At 34.0% G+C, this 25,529-nt stretch overlaps 1 protein-coding gene across 3 annotated transcripts in view; it reads left to right on the top strand.

The window, feature by feature from the left end:
* The window catches only part of PPP4R3B (protein phosphatase 4 regulatory subunit 3B), a 41,390-nt gene continuing 15,861 nt past the window's right edge, over positions 1-25,529 (top strand). The window contains exons 1-11 of one of the 3 annotated variants that reach the window (XM_032215137.1): positions 1-407; positions 1,965-2,020; positions 5,481-5,579; positions 6,159-6,782; positions 13,465-13,542; positions 14,126-14,242; positions 15,777-15,893; positions 17,791-17,940; positions 20,151-20,253; positions 21,805-21,843; positions 22,468-22,626. In XM_032215137.1, coding sequence (XP_032071028.1) covers positions 266-407; positions 1,965-2,020; positions 5,481-5,579; positions 6,159-6,782; positions 13,465-13,542; positions 14,126-14,242; positions 15,777-15,893; positions 17,791-17,940; positions 20,151-20,253; positions 21,805-21,843; positions 22,468-22,626 — 1,684 coding nt within the window. In that variant the 5' untranslated portion in view covers positions 1-265. The remainder of the gene's footprint in view (positions 408-1,964; positions 2,021-5,480; positions 5,580-6,158; positions 6,783-13,464; positions 13,543-14,125; positions 14,243-15,776; positions 15,894-17,790; positions 17,941-20,150; positions 20,254-21,804; positions 21,844-22,467; positions 22,627-25,529) is intronic. The other 2 variants (XM_032215135.1, XM_032215136.1) reach the window with 2 other exon arrangements.

The raw sequence follows: 25,529 nt of genomic DNA, 5'->3' as shown, positions 1-25,529 counted from the left end.
GAGCCCGTGCAGGCCTTCCGTCCCTCTCCCTCCCCCGGCTAGGAGAGGAAGAGAAAGGAAGGGACGGGACAGGAGTCGGATTACAAGATGGCGGCTATGCCGCGGCGTTAGTGGCTGCTGCTGCTAGTTGGTACTGCTGAGGAAGAGGAGCGGCGACTCCGACCTGAACGTCATGAAAAGCGGCGAGTTAAAGGCCTCCTGAGTGACGCTCTCAGCCCCCGGCCGGTCCTTCCCCCGTCCCTTGCGATCGGGCCGGGGCCCCACCATGTCGGATACCCGGCGGCGGGTGAAGGTCTACACGCTCAACGAAGAGCGGCAATGGGACGACAGAGGCACCGGACACGTCTCGTCCACATACGTGGAGCGGCTCAAAGGGATGTCGCTGCTCGTCCGAGCCGAGTCGGACGGTGAGAAAGGGGAAGGGTAATGGCAGGCAGGGGATGGCGGCAGCTGCTAATCTCTCTGGGACAATAGAAGCCCAGCCAGGGGAATGGGAAACAACCCATGGGAGAAGAGTTCCGCCACCGCCACCTCACACGCCCTGGGCTGAGGCCACGGATTCCTTCCCGCATATGTAGGCTCTCTTTTATATTTAGGCGAAATCGTAGGGTCAGGTTATTGGACCCCCCTCACCTCAAATGTTACAGGCTCCCACCCCTAAAACCTTAAGCACTTTCCTGATAGTCCCCTGAATTCATGCATGTTATAGTTAGGGAACCTTACTGACTGCTTTAAGAGATTCATTTGTTCTAGTTGATTATAAAAGTTATTTGTCAGTGTTAATTGGGCGACTTTGGGGGAAAGATAGTAAATGAGATGTTAGGAGTGGGAAACATTAACTTCTAGAAAACTTTCAAAACTTTCATAATCCTAAACTGGTAATTGTTACTCATTGAAGATGATCTGGCTAATGATTTTTTAATAGTCCTTTCAGAGTACAGATTTATACTTTCAGATACTACTGTATTAGCTTTTCAAATATGTCCCAGCACTCTGAGTTGGTTTTGCAATAGCGTTCCATTTTTCATATTTTCTTACAATTTTACAGTATTAAGGGATTTGCTTATTTTCCATCATTTTACATCTAAACTTTATTTCCAGAAATTTAGTGAGTTTAGTGTGGAGCAAAGAAAGTAGTAACATTTATGGTATTTAAGTTTTAACATAATTATTTTAAGTATTACTTTTAGAGTGCTAGGACAAACTATAATTTTTCCCTTGGAAAAAAATGTAGTAACTTTGTGTTACTATATTTTCTATTGTTTAGAATATTGGGTACTTAAAATTCTTACATTTTAAACGTTTATCCAATTTATTGTCTTGTTTTTTTGAGTGTGTCATAATATAGGAGATAGTATTTTAATAGAACCTAAAACTATATTTGAAGAAAGCAAAATATTCAAAATTGTCTCTAGTCATTAATTTGGCTGTACTAGTTGGTGAAAAGAAGAAAAATAAACGTTTGTATCAAATTTTATATGCTGATAGAAAGCCTTTTTTCTGTTTCAGTAAAACCATGATAGTTTATTTTCAAAATTAGAAAATCTGTTTTTAGAAGAAGAAAATGTCTTATTGTTGTTAATGAACAAGTCCTAATGTACTAAATAAATCTTGTGAATCTTGGAAGTGATTGCTTGAGAGCTGTTGCCATGAAACATGATTGCTTAGACACACTATATAATATATAAATTCAGATTACATAATTTAGCTTTGTAAATATGCTGTAATGTATGTTAGCTATCAAAGAAAAATAAGAACATGTTTTTCATAGCTAAGTGAATTGTGCATAACTTGAGAAAAGCACACTAACATTTTATCTTAAAATTCCCAGATTTGATCATTATGTTTGCATAAAGGTTTTAGAATAAAGTACAGTCTTTAAAGTGGATAATTATTACTTAAGTTGCCTAAGACTTTTTTATTTACTTATTTAAGTTCTTGGTGGATTTTTTTCATCATTTCAGGTTCACTCTTGTTGGAATCGAAGATAAATCCAAACACTGCGTATCAAAAACAACAGGCATGTATTTTTTTTCTATATTTCAACTATGTTACTATTATTGAAAATACTATTTTAAAAAAAAGTCTGGCAACTGTGTTAACCATTGGACCTTTCATTGTGCTGGTTGGTCAACTAGAGTTTTGTTATATATCAGAACCTGGTTGTCCACATACTGATAAAGGCAAGCCACGGGCTATGTGTATATTAAATATTGGAGATTAATATATGAAAATACTATATTTTGCATTCACATTTTGGGACATTAGAAGCACACCTATATATCCTCTGAAACAAGGCTCCCCCTGCCTCTTAGTTTCAGATAGCCCCCACTGCTGTTTAGAAGAGCCAAGAACAGCTGGCTCTTCACCCAGGTCTTTGTTGAGGGAGAGTGAAACCACTTGCTTCATCAAACTTGCCATCTTTTTATTTTTATGTTTTATTGGTTTTATTATAATTTCTTGCTTTTTGTGAGCCATACAGAATTATATGTTGGCAGCACCTTTGCTGAATTATCTGCCATTAGTTTTCTGTTTTCTGTCCAGCTTTAATAATACTATTTGGTGTTTGTTTTTTTAATCAATATATTAATTATTTATTTTGTAATGTACTACTTTACATTATATTACTCCATGATGAATGCAGCTATTCAGCTATTTATTGCAGCCCATATGGAAGTTCATCAATCTTCAAAGTTTGGTGCCAAGTATCTAGTAGGTTACAGTTTGGAGTGATGACTTGCATACATCTTGGTGGATTGCAATTAGTGCAAATCTCAAATTATTTCTATTTTATTCTAGTCATTAATGATGCCCTTTTCATTGCAATAGATTTCTAACAGATTCCATAAAATGGTAAAGTCTCTTTCAAGTCAAGTTATTTGTTTTTCCTCAGATACAAGGTACTTTCAAGAATTTTCTTCTGCACCGCAGTTGAAATACATCATTTTTTTTCCATCTTTCTGATAGACTTAATTTAACCAATATGTTACAACAAATAAGTAGATTTTTTTTCTTTTCATGGCCATAGTATGCCTGTGAATTTTTGAGTCTAGAAAGGTGTTCTATATCGATTTCTCTAATTATATGCATTGGCTGGTATAACATTTTCACGTGATTCCTAAATTTCACATGATCACACAGATAACTGCATTAATTTTGAATTGCTGTTCACTTTTCAACAGATTCTTTTAAGTCTTTCCTAATTCCAGGTACCAAATACCATCATCAGCATATTGTTCATATCAGCAGTTGTTCATATTTCTCCCAGTAATTTTAATTTCAGTTGCTATTTCTTCTAGCCTGGCATTTCCAATGCTATATTCATAGTTTTCAGAGATCATCACAAGAGAATCTTGCTGACATCTAAAAATTCCGCAATCCTGAATATGCTCTGTAAAATGAAATACTAAATTCTGCATGCAAGTTAAATAAACAAGGTGACAGTATAAACCTTGATATGCTGTTTTCCCAATATTCTATTCTGACTTGGTTATTATGCAAATTCTTCCATAAACTGCATAAAATTCCCAGTGCTTTTGTTGCCTTTTGCTTTCCATCTTTCTTCAGCTACCGGTACTTTTATTATGTCTACAAACTTATCTTCTCTGACCTTTTGCCATTTTGAGATACTTTTATTTGTTTCATCTTTATCACTAATTTAACTCACATTCTATGCATAATCATATGAAATATTATTGAGATATCCTTTGAGTTTGATTCTTTAAGTTTTATTTTAAGTTAAATTATAATCTTGTAATAGATAACTTGGGATGTGAGCTTCAGTGAGATTAGGTCTTGTTTTTGCTGAATCAGTTGAGCCTCTCCAGCTGTACTTGGTGTCTTTTTAATCAACCATGTATAAAGGTATCTTTTAGATTGTTGATAGAAGAAATTTCTTACAGCTACTAGGTTTTCTTGGCAGCTCTCTCCTGCTTTATCTTGTATGCCAAAGCCACTATTTCCCATTATTCCAGTTATTTCATTTCTAATTTAGCATTCCCCCCTCCTATATGACATCTCCCTTTTTTAGTCTGATGTTAGCAAAGTGCTGCCATAGAACTCTTCCACTTCTTCGCTACTTCTTGTTTGAAACATAGATTTGAATCATTGCAATATCAGTTGATTTGCCTTGGACTCAAATTGAGATCATCCTGTCTTTTTGTTGTGTCTGAACACTAACTTTGATAACTTTTGTTAATTTTCACTACTCTGTTCTATGATGTTCAATAAATATCTGACGTCCTTCTGAGATGAAATAACCCAGTTTAGTTCAGTTCACTAATTTCCATAATGTCAGTATTATATCTAGATATTTCTGCTTTGACAACAATTTGGTTTTGACATTCCACATACCGATGGGATGCATATGTTTACTGTGTTACATTTTCCTTTTGCCATTGCCACATCAACACCTGGGTTCCTATCAACTTTTATCCAGCCACATCATAAATATCACTCAGAGCTGTGTGCTCTTTTCTAGTTGCTCCTTGGATACTTTCTAATCTGACAAGTTCATCTTCCAGTTTCATTTTGGCATTGTCTTGGTTATGAATATCTATTTGGTTTCCTTGATAGAATATTGGATTGGATTGTCATTTCCTTTCACAGTAGATCATATTTATATTCCACTATATTTCCCTTTAACTGTATATGTATATGTATGTATGTATATGTATACATATACATACATACATACATACATACATACATACATACATACATATATTCCCCTCACTATAACCCTATTACAGTAATAAGAAATATAATCTGTCTAAAGTGTTTTTTAAAATTGCTTGTATCTTCCTTCAAAGTTGAATTCATACTTATTATATTATGAACAGCTGTTTACAGACTGAAAAAAGAATGCTGAATATAACCGATGCAGGACTTGAATACCCTTTCATTCTGTTACTCCACAGTATTTATATGGATTAAAATCACAATGCAGGACTTGTTGAAATGTGAAGAAAACTTTTCTTCTTTGTCTTCTGATGTATGCAAAGTATACTTTGCACACTATGATTTTTTTAAAATTCTAGCTTAGGATGTTATACAAATCCAAAGTATAATGCTTCAATCACAATGGTTTATTATAATGTACAAATCTAGTTCAGGTGAATAAAATGATAGCAATTAAATAGTGAACTTCTAAATATCTCCATAAAAATTGACATAGTGTATATTGTTTACCATCTTTCTAGTAAGATGCTTCTGTGGACTACAGCTCCTAATAAATGAGTGGTAGTGTGTGTATCAGAAGTTATCTATCCTACATTAAAAATGTTTTTGAAAAGTTGTATGGCTAGACCTGGAGAAAAATATAATAGTGGTGGATCATCTTTCTCTTCCCTTCTTCTTCCCATATTCTGTTACATTTTGTACTGGTGGTTGAAAGTTATTTTCTTGATACCTAAACCTAGCTGTATGTTACATTTTTCAGTAGAGTCAAATAATAAATTTAATATTCCATTTTAAAATAGGATACTTTGATTGTTTGGTCAGAAGCAGAAAATTATGATTTAGCTCTGAGTTTTCAAGAAAAAGCTGGCTGTGATGAGATCTGGGAAAAAATTTGCCAGGTAAGGATTACATTTAAAGTTCTTAATTTTTTTTTAAATTTAAATTTGACTCTTCATAAACTTTGTGATTGAAATAATGTTCTGGTGACCCATTTAATTTTATCTTAATTTTTATAGTATGAATTACAAATTTTATTTTCTAGTTTAATTGATGTGCGATTTTTCAATGGCATTATTTAAAATACCGTTTCAGGACAGCTTTACATTTATATTTCTACAATGAAATTATTTTGAGGTTTGCAGTGACTGATTCTGTTGTATAACATCAATTATAAATACTATCATTAACTTTTACCCTTGATATTGCTCAGAAAAAGTGGATAGCTGTGATGGTTTACAGGAATATCCTTCTTTCTCCCTCCCTTACTCCTTCTTCATCAGCTGACATGATACAGCAACCTAAATATGGTGTGCAGCCAGTCCCATTTCACTGACAGTTCACAGAATGTCAGAACTATATTAACATATGATTTAGATATTTGGTAATAACATTGATTTTCATACTTTTCTCTCCTTGCCTTTAAAAATCTATAATATATGTCATAATAAGTCAATAATTATTAATGTTTTCGATTTTAGGTTCAAGGGAAGGACCCTTCTGTAGAAGTTACACAGGATCTCATTGATGAATCAGAAGAAGAACGCTTTGAGGAAATGCCTGAAACTAGTCATTTGATTGATCTCCCTACGTGTGAACTCAACAAACTCGAAGAAATAGCAGACCTAGTTACCTCAGTTCTTTCATCACCCATTCGTAGAGAAAAATTAGCCTTAGCACTGGAGAATGAAGGCTATATTAAAAAATTATTACAGCTTTTCCAACTTTGTGAGAACCTAGAAAATACTGAAGGCTTGCATCATTTGTATGAAATTATTCGAGGAATTTTGTTCCTCAATAAAGCAACTCTTTTTGAGGTGATGTTCTCAGATGAGTGCATTATGGATGTTGTGGGATGCCTTGAATATGACCCTGCATTAGCTCAACCAAAAAGGCATAGGGAATTTTTGACCAAAACAGCAAAATTTAAAGAGGTTATACCCATAACAGACTCTGAACTCAGACAAAAGATTCATCAGACTTACAGGGTACAGTACATTCAGGACATCATCTTGCCAACACCATCTGTTTTTGAAGAGAATTTTCTTTCGACCCTTACTTCATTCATTTTCTTTAACAAAGTCGAAATTGTCAGTATGCTGCAGGTAAGTGAATTCAAAAGTCTAAAAGAGTTGCATTTTGAAGATTCTAAATATAATTATGATGCTAACCATAAAGCTTTTTAGTGTGCTGTTATTATTTACATATGCTCATTTACTAGTTCTGATAAATTACTTTTCACTATCACAGCATAATTTAGCTGTATTGTTTGTGTACTCCTTGATGTATATTTCATAGACTGCATGAACACAGTAGATTTCTCTCAAACAAGATAGACTACACATAAGTTCTTACAAATGCTATGAGATGTACATGGTTTTCTGACAGTTCTTTTATATTAGTTAGCATTGATGCTAGCTTTTAAACAGTTGTGTTAAACATGGTACTAAGAGTAAAATATTATTATCACAGATGTTTATAATACTACTATTTCCCCCCTGCCATCCATATACAGCAATATGTGAGCAGTGAACATTTTCTACAGGCTGCATGGAAAGGGTGTTAATTTTGTTAAAATTTACTACTTTAAAAATCAGTCATGCACCAGTCATAAGGTTCCGAAGAGGAATCAAAATATGTTAAAACATACAGTAATTTCTACTGGTATACTGTAACCATAAAAAGTCTGAGGAAAAATCCTTTTGAAATAAAAGGAAAATAAATGTAAAATCTCCAGGCTATTGCCTTGTTCGTTGCAAATTATACTTATAAATATTGATATTGAGGTAAGAAAAATATACAGAACTGAGATAAACCCAGACAAGGGAGGTGGGAATATAGAAAGCTTCCTTTGGCACGTTACTTCGTCCATATAGCTCAATCTTACATAGCCTAATTGGCAACAACTCCAAAGGATTTTAGGGATCTCCTACACTAAGATCTTTTTATCTTCATTGATGATCCACAGGTTGGGCTCTGTGTCTTTCTGCATATAGAGAATGTATATACCACTGATCTCTCCATCGTTACCTGATAGTTTAAACATCCTATTTCTATCGGTCTATAATTGGCCTAATTTATTTTAAATTCAACTTCCCAAGAACCTTATGTATGCAAAATGCATCTAAGCTCTTGTTGGGCTTCCCATTTATTTCAGTTGTATTGTTGACAGTAAATATATTTGGAGGAAAAGCTCGCTTCAGTTATGGTGGCAGTAAGACATATACACCCAACATATTTGCTAGTAGTTGTTTCTTATTTTGATGAACCTGATGAAGCAGATTAGGATGACAACATTTTGTAAGTATTTTATTGTCCCTTTTTGCCTCCTAAATGGCATCACAGGTGCAAATCTGGATGATAATGCTGAATTATATTTATATTGAGGTAGTTCTAAAAAGTGTTGTGATGGTAGCAGTGCCAAAGTTTAGCTACTGCCATAGCTATTGGCTGTTTGTTATACAGTTAAACTCTGTGTAAAATTTGTCAAAGATAGCTGGATAGAGTTTGCACTCCCACTTCCTTAAACAATAGTTTCAATTAAATTCAGTGTGAAATATTTTGAGTCCAATGAAATCCAGCAGGTTCACTAAAAAGGAAGAAGTGGACTGAATCTTCTTAAGACTGCTCAGATATGTGTTGTGATTAATTGATTAAGTAAACAATTATATGAGCTAGTACATTAAAAGTTTTCTGGAATTGTTCACCTGATATTTATTTATTTAAAGAATTTTTACCATAGTGTTCAGCAAAAAGACTCTTAGAACTGCTAGCCTGATATAGTAAATACAAGTTAATCCTTGTCCATAGGCTTACAGTCAGAAAAAGACAACATAAAATGAAAAATGGAGAGAGGGGGGAAGAGGGGGGGAAATAAACTTTTGGTGTTTTAAAATAAACAGTAGCCCTTATAAAAACCAATTGGAAAAGAGCTGAGGAAATAAGAAGTTGAACTGAGTTATTATTGTAAGTATCCTCAGTCTGATTATAATATTCCATTATATGCTTTTACTTCTTCTCAGGTTTATTTTCTTTTGTGCATGTATGCATGTTCAACATGTCATAGTGGGTGACTGAAGGAAGAAGTTGAGTTGAAGTTAAATTGGTGAAGGTTTAAATAGGAATAAAAAAACTTGCTTTGTGCCAAGTGAAATCACTGGTTTACCTAGATCAGTATCATCTGAGTTAATGGATAATGACTCTTGAGTTTCAGATAGAAGATTTTATAAAATTGCATAGGAATTGAAAATGGATATTTTGTATGCAAAGCCTAATTAGAGCTTTCAAAGAACTTTTAGAGAATGAAGTTTTCTGCATTTAGCCTTTGAATGAGGTTCTTGATGCCTTGCTCCAAAAGGGTATAAAGACTTGGAGAAAAAATAAAACTTACTTAGTGTTGTGAAATTAGTTAAATGCTTTTATTGTAATTATTCAAAATGGATTTAATATTTTCACATCAGTTACAGCAGAATGACAGTTTTACAACTCTGGGGATTCACTGAAGAATTAAAGGAATGGACAAAATGCAACCTGAGATTTCAGATTGGAGTGTTTGTTTAACATTGTGACATGAAGAATTAAAAACTAGAAATCATTTTGCAGTTATTATTCCTTCTGAATAACAAATAACGGTTGTACTTAATATTAAATCTGGTGATGCAACAAATGCTGCTTTTAAAAAACTCATTTATCATTCATTCTACTATAATTCTTGGATTAGCTTATTTTAAGTATATGATAGTTTAGTAATCAGCAGATAAGTTGTAGTTCATTTAGTACAAGGTCACCAAAATAAATTGGACTCAACATTTTAGCATGTACTGATAACCTGAATTCTGAGCATGATAAAACATAACTTTAAAAATATTTAGATTGCTTGATTTTTCAGATCATTTGGTCTTTTTGCATCAAGCTGTAGTGACAATGTTTTGTCAGGATTCTCTTCAACAAGCTATTGATGTTGTGTCCTTCAGTTTGCAATTTAGTCCTTAGTAGCTATTTTTACCTGTGTAATAGTTATTTTTGTTTTAGTTAAAGCATTCTGTTGAAGTATCACAAAGCCATCTGAGCTGAATTGGCTTTTTCAGGGTGGTGTCTTACTGCTCTTAGGTAACATTTTAATGAAGTTTTAGATTTGCAGATATTTAATATTGTGTTTAGTTCTTGATTTCTAATATTTGATTTTAATAATGTTGCAGTACTAATTGTGATAAACTGAATATGTGATAAATGTATTGTAAATGATATAGAGTAGGCAATTTTTTAGTGTTATAGTATTGCCTTTCTGTTCTTCCCTTTCCACCCACTCACATTTTCAAAGAGCATGAGCCACGTAAGATAAATTTGTATACTTGTCAACAGCTATGTTGTGGAAACAGGTCTTTTTTTCTGGCCAAGTTAACACTACTGCAACAATACAAAATTGTGTGTTTTGAGTTTTGTTACTTCCTGCTCAACAAGACTGCTTCAGAAAGGAAAAAAAGTTGGATGAATCTTTTTGTTACCTGGGAATATGAACAATATTGGAGTGGCAATGAACTATGTACAGTACACATAGCTAAAACCTTTAAAAAAAAGCAAAGCATTCTGCAATTTGTAGAGAAACCTGTAGTACATTGGCCCCTTATATTGTATATAAGTAAATAGTCATTCAGAAGCAGTAGGATTCATAAAGATGCTTCAATTCAAAGTCTAGAAATCCAGATCCAAACAAATTCTGAACAGCAATAAAGTTAAAGCAGTTTTCACGATGCAGTTCCATCTTGAATTTAGCAACTAAGGAGATTTAACTTCTACCCGTCTCTTCCTTATTAAGTTAAAATATTTTCCTTTTGTGATGAAATGATGAAATTAAAGCTCATTTTACTGTGATTACTGCAAAACATTGGCCTAGTGGAGGATAATAAACTTTTTTTTATTAATAAATATATTTTTTACAAGCAAAAAACTGAATAACCAAAATATTTTAAGCTTATGGTTTACTTCTTAATAACAAGACAACATGGCTATATATTTAGAAGCATGATCTGTAACTAAAATAGAAATAATCTATTAATGTAATATGATATGATGGTAAAGTTATAGAGCACATTTTGTCTTTTGGTGGTACAGTATTAACTGATCTATAGAAACTATAACACATGCTTAACAACTTCACACACAAACTACTGTTAATTATATTATTAACTGTAGCCAAGAAGCAAGAAAGAACAGACTGTACCTTCAGAATTTCTTTTCTAAAAATATCAATTTGAGTTGTGCAGTGTTCTTCAAAAGGTGGGGGAGCCACAATAATTATCCTTTGTGGCAACTAGTTAGAAATTCTAGGCTAGATATTTTGATAAAAGGATGTGTCATGAGTATGAGGTTTTTGACACATACTAACTATTAATTGGGGAGGGAATATTTAGAAACGCAGCCTACTGACTGCAGTAGTCATGACTGTTTTGCATGACACATTTCTCAGGAAACAACACGACATTAACTAATTTGTAAACTTATTGTTGAAGCAGGAAGAATGAGAAAGAAGAACATTTGGGAAATGTTATAGTGGGGAAAAGGAAATAGTGATTTATTTTTTGTGGTACTACCTTCCCCAGTTCCAAAGTATATTTCACCTGCATCTGTTTGGCAGGATTATATTGATTTTGTGCCTACAACAGTAGCATAGCTATAAATGTGGAGATGGGCAGGTTTGATACTCTAGAAAAAATGAGAATAATTTATTTTTTAATATATACCTAATTAAAATATGTTAATTACAAGTAATCATGTGCCTTCATTTAAGAATAGACAGTTTGTGATTATTTCAATTGTGCATTATATTTCTTCCTCGAAATCTTGGTATAGTCTCTACAAGTTAAATTCCCAATACATGTTACATTTACTACTAGAACTATCAAGACATTTAATACAAATCACTATTTCTAGATATTCTATACTAGTGTTGGTTTGGTATAGAATAAGTATCAACAGGAATGTGCTAGAAACCGGAAGACTAGCTGCCCAGTGTGCATGCGCATCAGCCACCTGATCTTCCGGTTTCTGGCACAGGCCTGCGTGAAGACCAGCTGGTTGGTGTGCATGCATGTGCCAGGAACTGGAAGATCATCTTACCTCCCGTGTGAAGACCAGCTGGCCGGCGTGCTGGAACCCGGAAGAACAATGGGCAAAGGCTCGCGTGCCCAGAGAGATACCTCTGTGTGCCACTTCTGGCGTGCATGTCATAGGTTCACCATCACAGTTCTATACCTTTGAGATAGGGTAAATCAATTGTGAGAATACTTAAGATTAGTAAAATAACTGTTGAACCTGCATTTTCCTTTGAAAGTACAGGTCTTAGGAAACTGCTATATCCGTGTCCACATTTATTTATTTTTAGGATTATTTTGTACAGTTCCCAAATGATAGGCACCTTTGAGTGCTTTTTTGAGTTTTTAAATTCTTTACAATAAATCTATTGGCTGTATTGGTTAAGAGCCTTGCTACATTTTTTTTTGCTTGCTTCAATGTTCTTATTTTAAGATGCCTTAACCAAGGATTATATAATTCCCGTAATTTTCTACTAGTTTGATTGATGTGTGGAAACTACAGATCAATACAAGAAAAGAGAGCAGCTTTGAGGGAAAAATTGAATTAACGGTTCAGTTAGGCTCCTTTGGCAGTCAACCCTATCAGTCATCAGGGTGGATAAAAATGATGATTTTTTTTTAATGAAAAAAATCAGATTTTTAAAAAAATCGGATTTTTTTAAATCTTTATTTTAATATAATGCTTTTGGGGTAAAAATCTATCTAAAGATAGTTTTCTATTTAAGATACATTAATAATTTAGTTTATTCAGCATGAAATGGAGCTTAGTTATGTAGCATAAGGCTGTATATTCTGCAATATTGGGCCTGTCGGTGAGTCAACTGCAGGTCAGAGGAGGAGCTGCTGTGGGACAGAGATGACAGTTGCCCTTTAAAAATCATGTTTTAAATCAATTTGATTTAAATCAAATACACTCTGCTATCAGTTTTCTGAATTCCAGTTTGAATTTGGAAACAAATGAGACTTGTGAGAGGAGAATCTATTTTAGAATGAAAATACAAAGTAGTAACGATATGAGGACCTTTCCATCTTTCCCCCCTTCCCTCAATTTCTGAAGCACACAATTTTAGGGCTAGGGAAGTCACAATAGCAATTCTTACCTATTTGTTTAAAAGAGTGATGAGGCATAAAATAGGCATTTAGTTCAAGCTTATTCAAAAATCAGAATGGCTCTCCTTGTAACCATATTACTGTTGCCTGTCTCCATCATTTTATACATGCCACAGAAAGTCTGAAGCAGGGAGGTTAGGTTACATTCTTAAGCTCTTCAGGCAGTTTAGAACCCTGCTTTCTCTTGCCATTCTAGTTATTTAACTAGGGATAGTAATAGATAGGTGATAATGATATCAATTTCAGTAAATTGTGGCTATTTGAAAATATCTTAAGCTAACTACTTGTACCATTGCAGAGTAAACTGATCTTCATGATTTGGAGTATTACTTATTGTTAATTACAATATTATTCACCTGCAGAACAATTTTACATCAAATGAAGCATTTACAATTGTAAATTGTAAATTTAACATTTACAATGAGACCGAAAACAACATTTGTAAAGCTGTGATATGAAATTATAGAAAAATAAAACATACAAATGTATAGCACATAAAATAAACTAATTGGAGAAAAATATTTTACATTCTAATTCTTAAAATAGTGAGCTTTGTGTTAAAACTATACATTACAATATTCTACAGGAAGATGAAAAGTTTTTGTCTGAAGTTTTTGCACAGCTAACTGACGAAGCTACTGATGATGACAAAAGACGTGAGCTGGTAAGTTCATTTGTAGATTTAACTCTTCTGATTGTTTATAGATTTTCCATGTGTGGAAAGATTATACTTATGACTGCTTTATTTTTTTAATTTATTACATTTTATAACTGTCTATATCCCTCAGAGAGGGACTCTGTGTGAGTGCCTATAGCATGACATGGCACCCAAGACTTCTACATTGGTTTGGTTTCATTGTTTTTGGGCTGATTTACAGAAATGTGAGGTCAACAAATAAGTAGTTCTGTAGCTTTGTCACTATTTTTAATTCAAAATGTTGGAATAAGTAGGTCCCTGTGATTCATAACACATTAAAAGCATAAGAAACTTTTACTGAATAAGATAAGTATTTATTCAATAGTTTCAGATACCAATTGGGTCTAAAAAGAATATTCTGATATGATTTGGGGAAGAAATGATGAAAAAATAACATTTCACTAAATTAGGACTTTTACCTATATTTCCTTTAAAAATGTATACTCTTTTTGCTGAGTATGGTGCCAGACAATACAGGTTCTGTGCTCATTTAAACTGTCAGCAATGTATTTTTTTTCCTTATATAAATCTTTTCTTTCACTTGGTGCAGGTTAATTTTTTCAAAGAGTTCTGTGCATTTTCTCAGACGTTACAGCCTCAAAACAGAGACACCTTTTTCAAAACGTTGGCAAAATTAGGAATTCTTCCTGCTCTTGAAATAGTAATGGTAAGTTGAATTCCAGGCAAGGCATGTTGTACATTTGCTTATAAGGATTTCGTTCTCAAGTGTATACTTATTATTTGAAACAGATACAGAGATACTCTGCATATTTGCATATTATATACCCTGCATAAATGTTGGGGTAGGATGAGAAGGATGAGAAATTTAATGATATTGAATGCTTAATTTTGATGATTTTTAAAAGTTATTTGGTTTTAATAGATGTATTTACTATATTAAGCTGATTTTATTGATGCTTTAATTTTATTTAATTATTGAATTTATTTGCCACCCATCTCATAGCAAATGATTCTGGGTATTTGTTGTTTGGAAGCCTCCAAAAGTTTAACATAAGATAGATGGTTATATAATGTATAAATAAATAAATAAATATTTACATGCTAATTTAAATACTCAACAGACATCTGAACTTTGACTCTAATCTCTCATAATAATTAAAATGTACCTAATATGCAGTGTATGTGTGGATATGCACATCAAATTGGGGGAACATGTTTGAAATGCCAGCCTAACAATTTATATCAGATCAAGAAACTGACTCCACAGAAAGCGGTAAAAACTATATTTTATTATATTTTATTAACAGTAAAGAATCTTGCTAAATTGCTTTTGTTTTACCTTTTCTCCCTTTGATACCCCACAGTCAGGGAGCCTTGGGCTAAAAAAAAATGCTTCTTCCCTTGTTTCTGAGTCATTATGAGTTATTGCCATAAGGTGTTCTGTTGAGATTTTTTTTTTTTTTTTTTTTTGCAGGGTAGTTCACCATTGCTTTCCCTGACCCTCTCTATTTATCTGTGTGGGCTTGAAACTAACATATGGTTGATTAATTGTATAAAGCCAGACACATCATTAAAAGTCAAAATCACAAAACTATGGCTGATTTACTTTGGCCATGTCATGCATGCAAATAGAAGTCAGTGATGCTAGGAATGGTTAGTAGAACAAGAAGAAGAGGCAAGCAAAAAACATACCCGCTTGATAACATCAGAACTAATAGAAAGATGAACATCCAACAACTAAAAAAGTCACGCTTTAGAGGGTAACATGGAGAGCACCTGCCTATAAAGTCTCCAAAAGTCAGACATGGCTGAATGGTTAAAAGAACTGTTTCTATTAATAGTTTCTGAGTATTCCCTACAGGGCCATCTTCATGGCTCTCTACATACATACATGATAAATATTTTATTTTTTCTAGAAATAAATTATTTTCAGTAATAATTATAAATTGAATAGCAAAACAAGCTCAACTTTATGCCATATAAGGAATTTTAGATGGGTAGAGCAAGTTATAACCACTTATGGAAGACCTTAGATTCAATGTATATATATTTATATAAGTTTTATAGCAGGATGGCGGCCCCCCCAGTCTTTAGATCCAATCTGATTGCCTCACACTATCTTGAATTAGTTCCTTCCCTCCCCAGTATTTGAGGTCTTCATTTCATTTGAATTTTTCTATAAAGTTAATTTTCTATCAAAAACATTCCAATATAACTAAATGATCTGGTTTTTATTTCAGGGTATGGATGATTTACAAGTTAGATCTGCTGCTACAGACATATTTTCTTATCTAGTAGAATTCAGTCCATCTATGGTTCGGGAATTTGTAATGCAAGAAGCACAACAGAGTGATGATGTAAGAACCATGCAACTTTCTTACAGATATATATTATATCCATAAGTAAAGATAGTGGCCATTTCTAGAATCAAAGTTCTAGTTCTGTCAAACCAAAGTATTTATTCTCTGTGTAACCTTGTTCTTCCAACTCCAAGCCCACTAAATAATTGTATTGTATATAAATTTAGAATGCATTTGGCTGTATTTTTGAATAATAATTTTAACTGTTTTATTTGTATATTAATGGTTTTGGTTTAATTATTTTGTTTGGTTTTATGTTTTTAATGGTGTACGCACATGCGCTCATGTTCATAAGCATGAGATGAGTAGCTGTATGAATTAAATAAATGACATATTTTTAGATACATTTAATTAATAATACAAATGTCCCAGAAAATTTCAAGAAGCAAGAACTGAACTGATTGTTCTAATAGTTTAGTATTTCTTTTATCTACAATTTTGTTCCTATGTAATGAAATCCGAAGCTTACCCCACCATTGTTCTGAATAACCTTAGGCCCCTCCCTACTTCATGTTATTACCTTCTTCATGTTATTATCATGTTCCAATCATGTTACTATACTCTCATTATCATCCCAACTGGGCTGCTGTTTTAAGTCTTCATGCAGAGTTTTGAAAGTGAGGGACTATTTGGGAAGAAACATAGAGGTCCTATTTGCCAATAAACAGATAGGCTTTCCAACTATATTGATTCGGATGGTGGTTCTTTGCAGGGTGATGCTCACCCTAAAGATCAGGTCCATATCAAGGGGTCCTCCTGAACCTATAGCTACTGCTGGTGCTTTAACAGAATGCCTTAGCCAGCGGGACCTTTGCCCATTTTTAGTTCGTGCATCAGTAATGTATCCTAAAATACAGTGACGATTACCATGTAGTTTGACTGTTGCAATGCACTCTATGTAGAACTTTATTTTAAGACTGTGGAATGCACCACCATATTGCTAGCAGCTCAAATCTGCTATTGCAGAATAATACAATTTTGTGGTCACTGCATTGGTGGCCAATTCAAATTGTTGATTATTACCAATTATGATTGCAATTACATTTGTAATTACAATTGTATGGAACTGAATCAAAACAAACAGGATTCTATTTATCCTGTATAGTCCAAAAAGAGGGTGTCCTCTGGATTCTGTCCCTACAAAAATATGAGGGGTGTGAGCCACAAGTGTGACTTTTCTATGAATATCCCGGTGTTATAGAAAATGCAACCTTCAATAGTCATGTGGCCACTTTTTGGGTGCTCAATAATCAACCATTTATAGCTGTTTGCGGGATCCCATAGTCACGTGACTGCAATTTACAACATTTTCCTGGAAACTGGTGTTTATTTCCAATTTCTGGCAAAAACAAATGACCCAAAGCAAGTGATGGGTTTACTTAACAACTGCTGGGTTCACAATAAACAGTACCAAAAAAAAAGATTGTAAAAATTGGTCACAATCACATAATAACCCACATAAGGATCGTCACAATTTACAATTATAATTGTAGACTCAATTACAGTCATGAGGACTATTTGTAGGTATCTAGGGAAACAAATAGGGTCAAGAGAGTAAACTTCATCAATATACAGCAGGGGTGCCAAACTCGCATCGTCACAGTGGCGTCACGTGTCATATCTGGACTTTTTTCCCCTTTGCTAAACCGGGTGTGGGCAGCGCGTGACACATCTGGCCTGCCAGCCACGAGTTTGACAACCCTGATGTATAGTGTTCATTTCACTACAAGGTTATTTTAACACAAAATTTCCAAAAACATCTCCTGTAATAAATTTTTGCCAAATTGTTATCTTTAGGCAGAATATGGGTGCAAAATATTGGAGAGCTATGAAGTTTTAATATCACTGTTAATTTTTTGAAAGCAAGACATAACTTGTTTTTGGTTTTTTACAGGATATTCTCCTCATAAATGTAGTCATTGAGCAAATGATTTGTGACACTGATCCTGAACTTGGGGGTGCTGTTCAATTAATGGGCCTCTTGCGTACTCTAATTGATCCTGAGAACATGTTGGCCACAGCTAATGTAAGAAAATGGAAAGGGGTAAAGAAACTTTACTGTCTAAAAAAACATAGTTAATAAAAACTTTAAGCATACTTGTTAACTTTTGAAAAACGGCTTAGAACATTTTACATTTTGAGCAAATATTCTTTGAAATGTTTTTCTCTGTAGCTTTATTTTTCAAAATAATCCACATAGCATACTGCCAATCTATATTATTGCCAGTATACAGAGACTTCAGAAGTTTGATTCCTATGTTTACAGACCAGTTATTTCTTTGATTATAAATCATGTTTGGGTGATGCAACTCTTCCATAATAATGTCTCCTGTCCATGAGCCAAAAAGAAAGAAAGTTATATCTGTGAGCACGGATTTTGTCATTGCCTACAGACCAGGGTGCTACATAATCTTGTCAGTAAATATTTTAAAATATATGCAGTATTTACAGTAGAAATAGTTTGGGATTTTAATGTAAAAGGCACCAATTCTACTCCTTTCAGTAGTCCTTTGAGCAAGCTAAACTGTGAGGTATAATTGAATAAAAGGTACCAATGAGATCCATATCCAAATAGGAATTTGAAAATGGATTTCCCCAGATCCAGTCCAAAATTTGAATTACTACATGACATTTACTATCTCTATATAGTAATCCATTGAAAAGCTAAGGAATAAATAAGATAATTTTAACAGAGTTTAGCTAATATTTATCTTTACACAAGTTGACAACCAATTATGCAGCAGGGCTTCTCCTTTACTTCTATTCTGTACTTCATATATGGTCTCAAATTTACATCAAGGATTTCCTAAAGATATGGAAGTGGGGTGCATAGCAAATAAGTTTTATAGTAATATTGGCAGTTTAATTTGTGAATTTCTGCCAGTATTATGGTTTGTCAGCCAGATGTTTAGACTGGATTTGATATTTTTATCTACCTTTTGAGGCTTCTCAAGGTCTTGGAATAGGCTGGTGCTGTTCAGTGATATTAAATTTATCATCACAGCATGTAAGCTATTCCAAATAAAGTTGCAATTGACTAATAGTGGCCTTGTCAATGCTGATGATGTTCAAGGGGTACTCAGATTTCATTCAAGGTGCCTATCATATTTGTTTCCTTTTGCCACAGCCAGTCTACTTCTATTAGCAGGTCTTTGAACATGTAGTCCTTGACCTATGACCACAATTGAGCCCAAAGGTTCTGTGACTAAGTGAGATATTTGTAAAGTGAGTTTTGCCTCATTTTATAGCCTTTCTTGCCACAGTTGTTAAGTGAATCACTGCAGTTGTTAAATTAGTAACAGGATGTTAAGTGAATCTGACTTTCCCATTGATTTTGCTTGTCAGAAGGTTGTATCTGTCATAAATAACTTGAGTCAGTTGTCAAGCATCTGAATTTTTATCATGCAACCATGGGAATGCTGTAGTGGTTATAAGTGTGAAAAATGGTCATAAGTCACTTTTTTCAGTGCCGTTGTAACTTTGAACATTCACTAAATGAACAAATGTAAGTCAAGGACTACGTGTATTTTGAGATTTTCTCCAATTCTTCTATGCTGCTGTTTCCGGGTACTACCATGTCCAGACTTCTTTATCTTTCTTGTCAACAGTTGTAAATCTGAAGTTTTACTTGTCAGATGCTTCTGTGTTTGAATTCTAAACTCCTGGAACACATTAATTTCTTCATTTTCTATTACTTTGTCTATTTGTGCTCCCATCAGTTCCTGCTTGCAGTCAAATAGAACTTCTTGTAGATATTCCAAGGCATCATTGTGGCTATATTATCATGACGTTATGTGCAGTCAGCCTGTGCAACCTTCTTGGCGTTCCACTATTTCTTTAGCTTCTTTGCAGAGGCAGAATTTATATCTATTGCATCATAATAATAATAACAACAACAATAATAATTTAATCCTTTGCATTATGACATTTTCAAGATGGCTTGCACACTGTTTTAAAGTAGATGATTGTAGTGTAAAGAGTTAGTCAGATAAATGAATTTATCAAAAATCACAATATAAGAGCCTGAGATGTTTGTTTTTTAATTGTACCAAAATAATTAATAATTTTTGCATAAAAATAAGTAATTGAAGTGTTTGAGCGTAGAACAGACTATCTCATATCAGAAAATGGGAACACCAAAATGATACTTAGATTGAAATTAGACATTGAGTAAAATGACTGATTCTATTTGTGAACTTCATAACTTCAAATATTTTTACAGTATTGTTAATATATTGCATATTTATGTTCCAGAAAACTGAGAAAAGTGAATTTCTAAATTTTTTCTACAATCATTGCATGCATGTTCTCACTGCTCCACTTCTGGCAAATACATCAGAAGATAAAACTGACAAAGGTAAAAATATTTCTTGCTTTCCTTTGTTATTCTTATTCCGGATCTATGCTTGCTAAAGTTAGTAACATAATTATATATTATGAATTTTGAATTGGACAAAATATGTATCATGTTTCTATAAACACTTTTAATATCACCTTCTCTTAAAATACAAGTGAAATCTTCTTCCCATCCTCCATCTCTTATCTATAAATCCATAAAAACTTATTTCAATTGTGATGTCAGCATGTCTACTAAGAGATATCAGATATAATAACGTATTTATTTTAAGCTTGATTAAATAATCCAACTTTATATTCCTTTATTTGTAAGAATCCTGATCTTTAGTACATTCAAATAAGGCCCTGTAACTTCATTTGTTTTCATTTGTTATTTATCTCTTCTCACAAAATTCTTCAAAGCTTTAACAAACCTCTTTTGCAAATCCAATACAGGAAAATTATCCTGACTTTGTTTTCAGGTTTGGGGTGAATGCATTAATGGGGGCCCTCATTTGATTTGATTATTTTAGTCCAGGCTGCCTGTAAGGTTGTATGCTTCTAACTTTTTTATTGCTTTGCATTTCTATTTTTAAGCTGCCAGAAGTCTGTGGGAGTGGCAGCTATGATAAATTTTAACAGTAACAACAACATATAAAAAGGGTTTTTTAATTCAGTAACTGCCAGGTGTGAAAGACAAGGACCATACATGAAATTCCAATTATTGGAAATTCTGATTTATTGCTCATGCCTATGCACAGGAATATTCTCAACTAATGACTAGTACCTGCTAGGATTTCATGGTGCATTGGACATAGTACATTTGTGGCTACATAGGGATTCTTGGCTGATCTATCTTTTGATCCCCGACCCCAGGCTGTGCCACTCCTTCTACAATAACATCTTTATTGAGATATATTGCACATATACTGATTAGAAACCAGCTCCTTGCTATTTTATGTGAGGCTGTATTGGAATTCTAGACAAAATTGGGTGGATTGTAATATTGTAACGTCTGGGATGATAAATGAGCATCTGGTATGTTCGGAAATTTAAAGTTTCCAGCCATGACAGTATCTAGATTGCAAACCTAAAGGTGAAACAGTTTGAATTCCCACAGTGAGGGAATGGATTGACAAAATGTCGGAACTGGCAGAAATGGCAAAATTGACTTATTTCCCTAGGGAGAAAAGAATGTCCTTTTTAAAAAAAACTGGAAACATAACATGATGATTTGTGGATTTAATGATTGAAAAAAATGAAAATTAAACAAGGGGCTGAGAGAATTTCTCGAATAGTTAAGAAGGAAGATTTATAATGGATTTATTAATATCTGATGAAAAAAAATCTAAACATCTACTTTAGTTTCTTTAGCTTTTTCTTTTTTTTTTGCATAATTTTTTTTTCTCTTTTTTCTTTAGTAGATTTGTTTCTTGCGTGTAAAGGAAATCTAATTAAAAAGAAAAAAAAGTTTCCAGCTCTGAAATGAGTTTAGTTTCTTAACTAAAATACTTTTTCTGAACCATGGATATTAAGTAGGGAACTTACACATTTATTTTTATTTTTTTGAAAGATGCTGTAGTTGCGAACAAGAATAATACCATTTGCCCAGGTAGGTGAAAATTATTCTGCATAATATATGTAGTCTTTAAATTACTTAAAATGATACGCAAGGTTATGTTCTAAATTTTAGATTGATATCTCCTGTTTCTCCTGGTTTGGAAAGGAAAAAAGTAACTCACAGTGCAATTTTCATATTATGTGTCAGCTGACATGTGGGAGAAATTAACGACTGTGCTCTACCTTTAAGCAAAATCATTGTTGGTGTTTTAAATTTTAAGAATATATTTGCTTTCTACCATTTTTGCTGTTATGATCTCCCTAGAATACAGTAACAGAATAGTAGTTTGTCAGGATGGAGTTCTGTTACAGATCCATAGATAGATTTTTTTCCCTTGAAAATTATCAGAACCTAAGAATTACAGAATCTGTAATTGGTATAGGGAATAACAATTATCTATGCTTGACAACTTCTTAATTATGATGGCAAGCTGTTTAAAGTAATGGTATTTTTAGAATCCCTGCTTGTGCATTAAGAACCTGTTTTAAGGTAGTGACTAATTTAGCTGTCTGTTTGCATTACAAAAACTGACTTCATTAGAAGCCATATTTCAGGAGTAATATTTGTGTAATTCTTCATAGGGTTGTCTGAGTCTCCGTTTTGTTTATTTTGCAGATAACTATCAGACAGCACAGCTGCTTGCTTTAATTTTGGAGCTGCTTACTTTTTGTGTGGAACATCACACTTATCACATCAAAAACTATATTATGAACAAGGACTTACTGAGAAGAGTTTTGGTCTTGATGAATTCAAAACACACTTTTTTGGCACTGTGTAAGTAGCAGCAGAATTTTCTTTAAAGATACATTTTATTTTTATTTAATAAATTTATATGCCACCTGTCTCACTGTCAAATGACTCTGGGTGGCTCTGCATGTTGTTGAACTAGTTCAAATCTATCCTGAACAAATGAATAGAGAAATACTATTGAGAATAAATAAAAAATGCTTTAAGCAAGGACCTGGTAAATCTCAGTAATTAAGGTGGGATAATTGTCTGTTTATAGTCTTGTCATTATCATGATCTATAGAATCAGCAAAAAATGTGCAAAATAAGAGAAAGCAGACACTTATAAATCAAAATTAAATATATCTCACTACATAATAGAATTGAGGGGAGGTTACATATCATTTATTTTTCCTTTATTCAGCAATCCAAAATCTAGAAAAATTCCACTAACTTGAATATGTTTTAAGACAGGGGTGTCACCTGACCTATTAGGATTTTTGCCCCTTCGCTAAACCGGGCGTGGGCGTGGCCAGCATGTGACGCATCCAGCCCGCGGGCCAGGAGTTTAGCAGCCCTGTTTTAAGGCATCAAATCACTTTTCTAAATTTTCTCATTCCCAAGATAAATTCACATCCTCATGTGAATCAAAATTTCAGAACATGATATTGGGGATAAACTGAATACTTCTAGTTTGCACCTTAGTTTATTTGGCCCAGATTTTAAGATGTGCTATTTTAGTTCCTTCTGCAAGTGTTTCAGGAAGTATTTTGGGGTTTCATTAGTCCAGTGTGGATAAAACCTTACTCATAAAGACAGTAGATTCACAATTGAGTAAATCTCCTTGTATTCAAAGTTGCAATGCTTAATGAAATTGACAGAAGAACTTGAAACTTTTGATCAGTGTTCTTCTCTTCTTGTGGCTTGTTCAGGACAATTGCAGGGTGCCTTCTGTTCCACATGTCAATTTTCAAAATGATTCTGGCTGAGACCTTTTTTAAAATTTTGTTTCTCAGTTGCCACACAGATGGGGGAAGGATAGAGGTTTGGAATGCTATTCTAGGAGGTGCTAGTCATAACACAGGCAGAGGCTGGTAGAGCCAAGGTCATCTCAACAAGTACTGCGCAAGAAAGGAGGGGAGTGCCTGAAGAGCCTGCCATTTACCAGTTGAGCAACGTGATCTGTGACACTTCAGGGGTGGGAATCATTTGCTCTTTAATTTTACTGAACCACAGGAAATATTTAGAGTTGGCTTCACATTTGAACAAGCCAATATGATGTACCCAATAAAGAGAATCTTTGAGAAGAATTCCAGTCTCAAGAGTTCTGACTTGGTTGGGATCATTACTTGGAAGCATGACACCATGTATATGAAGAAATAATGCAGCTGAAGTGAGCCATAAATTGTATTTGGTCTTAATAAATGTCATCATATTATCAATCAAAAATTAAATTAATGAATTATATTTACAATGAAATTGATCATATAATATGCCCATCCTCTCCATATACATAATTAAAAATAATAGTAAAAATCTAAATCCCTTTATGTCTTGTTATGAAAATTAAACATTGCCACCCCCACCCCCAAATGTTTTCTAATTCCCACTAGATGGGCAGTGAGAAGAAGTGAGCAAAGGAGACCGAGAAGCTGACACTGAAATTTCAAAATGGGAATTTAAAAAAATATCCAAATACTGGTTTTCATTATTTATTTGTTTACATCAGGGGTCCTCACACTTTTTCACCAGGGGGCTGATTCACAGTACATTACACTGTTGGGGGGGATGGACCGGCTGGGTGGGCTTAACTGGGTGGTCATGTGACATGGTGGGCGTGGCTAGGTAGTCTTGTGCCTGGGTGGGCATAGCCAATTTGATTGGTCTCACCCTTAGGAAATTTCTCCTTAAGCCAACTCAAAATAAAATAGCACTGTTCCAATATTTAGAATAGAATAGAATAGAATAGAATAGAATAGAATAGAATAGAATAGAATAGAATAGAATAACAGAGTTGGAAAGTACCTTGGAGGTCTTCTAGTCCAACCCCCTGCTTAGGCAGGAAACCCTATACCACTTCAGACAAATAATTGTCCAATCTCTTCTTAAAAATTTCCAGTGTTGGAGCAATTACAACTTCTAGAGGCAAGTTGTTCCACTGATTAATTGTTCTGTCAGGAAATTTGAAGGGCTCCTACAAAAATGAGGAAGTCAACCTATTTTCCAAAGCACAAAAAGAAACAATGGATGGAAACTAACCAAAGAGAGAAGCAACCTAGGTCTAAGGAGAAATTTCCTAATCAACCAATGCAATAGCATGCCTTCATAAGTTGTAGGTGCTCTATCACTAGAGAATTTCAAAAAGAGTGAGGGAAATACACCCCAAAAGGACAGTGCCAGGCACCATTAAAACAATGCAGAAAACTTTAAACTGCCATTCCCTTTTTTAAAAAAGTCAACTCCAGAGCAAACACAGCAGCTGAAAGGGAAACTAAGTGCAGTTGCTCAAGCTAATTGAAAGCCTGGTTTGCTGCCAAAAGCCATTAACCCTTCAAACACTCTGTTCTAAATTGGGTGCTTCACAGCAGAAGCAATACAGCTGGCTGGACCACCCATGCACTAAATTCACGGCCTGCATCTTTGTCCCCCTCCTGTACCAAACAAGAAGTAGCCAACACTGCAGCAGCTATAAAAGGTCTTGGGAAACTCCAGGGAGTATTAGCTGATCACAGAAGTGTTACTTAATACTCTTTATAATGAAAATGTTTATAATCTTGTCCTTTTTCCTGAAAGGAAGAGGTTAATCCCATCCCTGCATGGGTGATTGATGGGTTTCCCTGCCCTATTCCTGTCAGTTTCTGTTGTTTATTGACGATTCAGCTTATATTGGCTGCATTCCAACTGCAACTGTTAAGTGAAGCTATTAACTGAAGGGAGAGAGGGGAAAAAAA

This window comes from Thamnophis elegans, chromosome 4, assembly GCF_009769535.1.
Source record: "Thamnophis elegans isolate rThaEle1 chromosome 4, rThaEle1.pri, whole genome shotgun sequence".
Taxonomy (NCBI): domain Eukaryota; kingdom Metazoa; phylum Chordata; class Lepidosauria; order Squamata; family Colubridae; genus Thamnophis; species Thamnophis elegans.
This window is presented reverse-complemented; position numbering and strand designations above follow the sequence as displayed.